This window comes from Diaphorina citri, unplaced genomic scaffold (assembly GCF_000475195.1).
Source record: "Diaphorina citri unplaced genomic scaffold, Diaci psyllid genome assembly version 1.1 scaffold2729, whole genome shotgun sequence".
Classification (NCBI taxonomy): domain Eukaryota; kingdom Metazoa; phylum Arthropoda; class Insecta; order Hemiptera; family Psyllidae; genus Diaphorina; species Diaphorina citri.
Window position 1 is genome coordinate 22,890 of NW_007380146.1, and position 6,703 is coordinate 29,592.

A 6,703-nucleotide genomic window follows, 5' to 3' on the forward strand; every position below is an offset into this window, starting at 1 on the left:
CCCGGGATGGATTTTATCCTAAATAGATAAGGTTCGTTCTCGGAACGGCTGTCTTTCTCCTATCCTGTCTCCATCTCTTCGATTTCGGGACGATGAGACATTAGTTTTTAAAGTGCGCTCCATCAAACCTTTTTAAAAAGAACCGACCCCACCCTTTGGCTAAAGTTCAATATTTTTACTTTCTATTACTACAGTATAGCAAGCTATACTAAAGGGTGTCCCATTTGATATGTTTACAATCAATATGTCAAAGATTGCGGTAGATAAATCAAGTCATAACAAAATAATGACCCTTTCAAAAATTTGTAGCCAGAAACAAATGTCAGCCCAAAACAATCACCCTAGTTGGGGCTAATTGAGATGCTGACGAAAAATGCCAACCCCGTCACGGGAAAAGGCGAAGAAAAAGAAGAATTAAGAACAATAAATAGCGGTTAAGTATGTATGAGTCTGACTTGTTCTGACAAGTTCAGGCTCTATGGTCGCAAATCTTAGCTCAAAATATGAGTCATCGAATTTAGTCTTAATTTAGGATAGGTATGAGGTACATTGAGTTTAATGCGTTCTTCTGAACTACTTCAGATAAAATTGAACACTTCATGGAAGAAGGACCTTGGCCTGCGCAGGTAATTCTCGAGTAAAACGGCCTTTTTCTCATGTGGAATGTTCAGAATCGATTCCAAAAAGAATTTTAATTATTACCCACCTATTTATCTTAATCTCTCAATTTACTCAATTATTTCAAAGACATTCGCGAGTTAGTAGATTTGTAGAAGCCTAACCTATCCTTTGGGGCTGTCCAGCCGCGAATCGCGAATTAGTGAGTACAATCCTCGAAAAATACCCAGTAAGTTTAGTTCGCTTGGAGATGGCGCGCCTGCCTTGTAAGCGCTAGGCCGCGGGTTCGATTTCCGCCCGGGATGGATTTTATCCTAAACAGATAAGGTTCGTTCTCGGAACGGCTGTCTTTCTCCTATCCTGTCTCCATCTCTTCGATTTCGGGACGATGAGACATTAGTTTTTAAAGTGCACTCCATCAAACCTTTTTAAAAAGGACCGGCCCGACCCTTTGGCTAAAGTTCAATATTTTTACTTTCTATTACTACAGTATAGCAAGCTATACTCAAGGGTGTCCCATTTGATATGTTTACAATCAATATGTCAAAGATTGCGGTAGATAAATCAAGTCATAACAAAATAATGACCCTTTCAAATCTTGCGTTCTTATTGGGACACCCTTTAGTTTAGGATCTTTTTGAATAAAATCTTTCAATTTGAGAATATTATTCTTGCGAATGTTTTATTGTTATTTCTAAGTAAAATATCCATGATGCACCTCGAGAATACCGTAATATCCCATGATATTCAGCAAAATGCACTGACATTTATGTGACGAAAACTGCTTCCTCTTTTAATTTTAGAGATTTTAGGCCAATAAAATTTATGTGGTTCTGCTTATTACCTCAGCAAAATTTTGCAAAATATGTGACGCTTTCCGTTTATTATCTGACAAAAAACATTTCCTCTTTAGACTTAGGCCAATAAAATTTACGTGGTTCTGGTGTTCTATGTACTTGATACCTCAACAAAATTTTGAAAAATGTGTGTGGATGTTTCCCATTTTCCCTGGAAATTTGTTTTGCGTTAGCTCATAATTCAATTGCAGGCATGAGTGAGGTAATGGTTTTATTGCAGTCTTTTCTCGCAAAGTGTATTGTTATAGCTGGTGATTGGGCAAGTAGCCAATGTTAGGCTAAAACTATTTTTTAGGGGGTTTGTTAGAGGGAACTGTGCTGATGTCTTATCGTCCCACAGCGAAGAGAGAAAGAGGACCGGATAGGAGAAAGGCAGTTGTTCCGAGAACGAACCTTATCTGTGCAGGATAAAATCCGCCCCCGGCTGGAATCGAACCCGCGACCTTGCGCTTACAAGGCAGACGCGCTACCCTCCAAGCTAACTAGGCGGTCTTAAAGGCTCGATGCTCCAAATTTTTGGAGGCTGCCCTACGGTAAAGAAGAACAATATAGCTCGGTCCCCCTGATAAGTGGACTCTGAAGGGTGCTATTTCACGAAGCATTTCTAGACCCCTTCTTACTCAGTTTTAATTCTCTCCCTCAGGTCGAATCGAACTCCCAGACGCCAGGACCGAAGTTCGATGGGAGAAGATCGGAAGCACCAAATCTCTGGCCAATCGGACCAAAGTAGTAACCAGGTAAGCATAGTAAAATCGGTTAATTTTCTCAAGTGCACTTTCACAACCATTGACCCTGGACTGCACCATAGAGCCATCGATCATTGCCGAGACCATCGACTCTCGCACCAGTCAGTGTGTCCACAACGGAGCCTGAAATCTCCTGCTTATTTAAATATGCTTGAAAATTATGAAGTTAGAATACTATCGAAAATGTATCCCAAACCATCGACCATTGCAGAAATAATACTAGGCTCAATTCCTTCATTTTATGCCAGGGTCGGAGCTGTGGTCAAAGCTCCCTTGAGGACACTTCTATTCATTAGCATGGTTAATTTATTTTCTCTTGGGTCGATACTATGGTCAAGGGTCAGGACTCCGTTGTGGACTCCTACTAGGGCATTGTTGTTGTTTTGTCGGTATTTTGTGATTAATTCACGTGGTTTATACCTACGTTTATAGCGATACTGATTCTTTATCTATTTGTTTGCAGAGATGACAATCAAGTGTGGGGGTGCTTCTGCTGATTGAGGAGTGGTCTACTGCTGACTTGGGAAACCTACCAGTGTTATATCAGCAACACGGCTGATCAATCCAAGACCATGATCACTGTCCTCAAAGAAGGTGATCTTGACCTAATTATCGAATAGTCTATGCAAAAAGCCAGTTTTGATTATGTACGAGCTGATTTTATAAACTGATTTTACTGAGGTGTACGAGTATTATCGCGTATAATGTTTGGCTACACCAATTTCAGAAAATGGACAGGCAAAAACATCGGTGACTCTTCCGATAGCTGTGAACAAAGTCAAACTAGCAGGGCTGGTCGCAACATCCGAAACGGATAGTGCACTACAGAAGAAAGAAGAGAAGAGGATGAAGAGGAGCATTATAGGCTTTGGAAGACTATACATATTATTAAATAAAATTACAATGAGTTGACATGTTTCGCATCTCCTGATGGCATCTTCAGAACACTGATCAAAAAAATTTCAAAATAAAATGACAACATCTCCTTTTTTTAATTTCCAGGTGTACACCAAGAGCGCCGCTCATCTACCGGAGGAAGATACCTGGGTAGTGCTCATAGTGGGTTGTGATCTCATTTATTCTGCTCTGTGCGTCCTCATTCGATACTCGCCTTACATCTACCTCTATCTTCCGATCCCTGTGCATCGCCTGGTAAGTTTTGCCCTAATTGCCATTATGCTATCAAAGAGGTATGTTGGTATACATGGCGCCGGGAATCGAACCCGGGTCTCCCGCGTGCAAGGCGAGCGCAGTGATCACTACGCCATGGGAGCTGACTAACTTGCCAAGTATCTGCTACAGAGTCGACGGCCGTCGATCGATGTTGACTGAAACCGTCCACACTGCCTCGACAAGATAGATTCACCTCGTCGATCGACAGGTGTCGACTATGTGTGGACACACCTTACCAGAGATCTATCAAACAGGGTAGTATGGAAGAGTCTGAAAACATAGCTACAAGTATAACGAAAACCGAAGCTCCAAATTTACGGAGTCCACCCCATGGTGAAGAAGTTAAAATGAAGCCCGAGGGGGGCCCGGGCCCCCTTACTCCCCCCTTAATTACGGCCTTGAATAGAGCTATCAACAAACATAGAGGTAATTCTTTTTGTAATGGATTCTCAAAAATTCTGGTTCCTTAGTAGAAAAGCCTTTTTACATAGGTTTTTATTTAGTTCCTTTACTGTGGGTTGTGGGTTGGACTCCGAAATTTAGGGAGTTTCTAACCTCGCCCCGCGGTAAGCCATTCTCTCCCCCCTTGGCAAAATCCTGGCCTGCCCATGGTTGTAAAAAGGTTAGTCCCATAAATAAATAATAAAATTTCACCTCCACCATTCCCTTCCATCTTTTCCAGTGGACGACTCGTACGAGCACGACCTTCTCCTCTGCTACAACCTCTCGCACGAGACCCGGCTCCAACAACACCTCCTTCCTCTCCTCCAGTCTAAATACAGGGTGAAACTACACCTCCTCGACCAGCAAGAAGAGGGGAGCCCCAGTATCGACCAAGTGGCCGCGGTGTGTAGGAGCATCCTGTATATTCATGGCCCCCGGGACTCCCTGTATACGAACCTGAACTGTTTGATCTCCAACAACACCTCCTTCCCCTCCTCCAGTCCAAATACAGGGTGAAACTACACCTCCTCGACCAGCAAGAAGAGGGCAGCCCTAGTATCGACCAAGTGGCCGCGGTGTGTAGGAGCATCCTGTATATTCATGGCCCCCGGGACTCCCTGTATACGAACCTGAACAGTTTGACTAAGTACAAGGCGGCGGATAGCATCGTGTGTATTGCACTTGAGGTGAGTTTGATGGATCGTGTGAATTAGGCTTTAAAGGCCCGTTCCCATTTCTAGTGAGTTTCACACGATTTTTTCCGAACGTCCTCTCAGATTCGATCAAAACTTCAAAAATGGGCTTCCAACAGCGGTCAGTCTAGGTAGTTGGAAGGGTAGCGCGTATGCCTTGTAAGCACTAGGTTGTGGGTTTGATTCCCGGCCCCCGTTCCCCTTTCTCGTGAGTTCCAAACGATTTTTTCCGAACGTCCTCTTAGATTCGATCAAAACTTCCAAAAATGGGCTTCCAACAGCGGTCAGTCTAGGTAGTTTCAAGGGTAGCGCGTCTGTCTTGTAAGCACTAGGTCGCGGGTTCGATTCCCGCCCAGGGCGAATTTTATCCTAAACAGGTAAGGTTCGTTCTCAGAACGGCTGGCTTTCTCCTATCCTGGTCGTCCTTCTCTCTTCGATTTCGGGACGATAAGACCTCCGTGGTCAAAGTTTCTTCTATCAAAGCTCTTCACACAAAAAAAGTGTTCTGTTCCAGTCGTCTTTTTTGATGTACTAAATCTAAAGGTAGAATGGGAGGTTCTAACCCAAGTCCCTGAGTGCACCCTATAGTAAATCTTTAAACAGTTCTGGGGCTATAAAAAAAAAAAAAAAAAAAAAAAAAAAAAAAAAAAAAAAAAAAAAAAAAAAAAAAAAAAAAAAAACCACACTTCCTAAACAAAAACTCATCGTTCCTCTGTTTCCCTTTTACAGCCTTTACCCCCGAAGAAGGATCTCTACACTTCGGACCACGGTGAGCAACTGGTGGCTCTTCTCAAGCATATCAAACTGTTCACTTATCCCGCCACCGCTGCGAGCGCTGTAGTCGAATCCAACATGGCGGGCCTCGATTCGAACAAACTCTTCTGGACGACGCTTCAAGTGGCTTTACCGGCGGTTGCCAGGCAGCGCGTGTGAGTGTGGCTTGGAGGAAATATTTAGGAATATCAGGACACTTCCTCATGGAGAGTTGCAAAAGTGATTGCTCTAAAGCAGAGGTTCTCAAACTGGGGGGCGTGGAGACAAATCAGGGGGGGGCGCGAGCTTTTCCTTGCAAGCTTTTCCTTTGTATCCTTTGTTGACATTCTTGGTCAAGGTTGATGCACAACACCTACCTACCTACTTTATTATTAAAAATATGAGAATATGAAAAAATGAGAATATGCCCAAAGGGGGCGCCATGCAAAAAAGTTTGAGAACCACTGCTCTAAAGCTGTGTCCACACATGGTCAACGGCCGTCGATCGATGACTGAAACCGTCCACACTGCTTTGACAGAAAAAATAAAATAAACTCGCTCTTTACACAACACTACTCGTCTAGGAAAGGGTAGTTTGTTAGGTACTTTTTGCTGATTCCTCTAGCTTCGACCAATCAGTATTTTTTGAGCAAAAATTTACTGTGATGTCGGACATTTTAAGAATAATAATTTCAATTGCCTAATTAGGTATTCTTTTGTAATTACTTTGTAAATATCTTATTTTTCTGACTAAAAAAAATAATAAAATTATTTTATAAAGCAATAACAACTTGGCACCTGGTCTTTGTTATTTTGTGTTACACTATGCTTGTTTGAAGAGGTTTGATAGAGCGAACTGTAACCGCTAAGGTCTCATCGTCCCGAAATCGAAGAGAGAAGGAAGACAGGATAAGAAAAAACCAGTCAGTCCGAGAACGAACCTTATCCCTACAGGATCAAATTCGCCTCGGGCGGAAATCGAACCCGCGGCCTAGCACTTACGAGACAGACGTACTGCCAACCAAGCTAACTATATATAAGCTGGTTTGGTAGCTTGGTACTTTTTGAGTGATAGTGATAGGTTTTAAAGGTAAAGGGAAGAGAGAACAGAATGCCTTCTAAATAGGGAAGTTAGGCAATGCGCAACGCTCGAAGTGCGAGGTCAATGACCTTTAGATTTTTGCAGGATCTTTCTGCATTCTTTTCAAGGTCATTCAAGGAGGTAAAATTCGATGGATACCGAAGAAGGTAGAAAAGTGAGGCTGGAAATGCTTCACCGCAATATTTAACTATTTTTTTTTTTTAATTTAAATTTATCAGTATGGAGATCCCTAAAGAAGTTTTTTTTTCTATTTTAAATTTACTTTGGAACATAAGTTTTCTAAACTGAAAGGTTTTTCGAAAATTTTTACCCATTTTT

At 42.3% G+C, this 6,703-nt stretch overlaps 1 protein-coding gene across 1 annotated transcript; it reads left to right on the forward strand.

Annotated features, from left to right (window-relative positions):
- Positions 1 to 2,925: 2,925 nt before the first annotated feature.
- Positions 2,926 to 5,909, forward strand: LOC103519445. The gene is made up of 4 exons (XM_008484534.3): positions 2,926 to 3,012; positions 3,224 to 3,373; positions 4,252 to 4,524; positions 5,260 to 5,909. Exons 1-4 carry the CDS (start codon positions 2,926 to 2,928, stop codon positions 5,461 to 5,463), a joined length of 714 nt encoding a protein of 237 aa, XP_008482756.1. The 3' UTR covers positions 5,464 to 5,909.
- Positions 5,910 to 6,703: the final 794 nt, after the last annotated feature.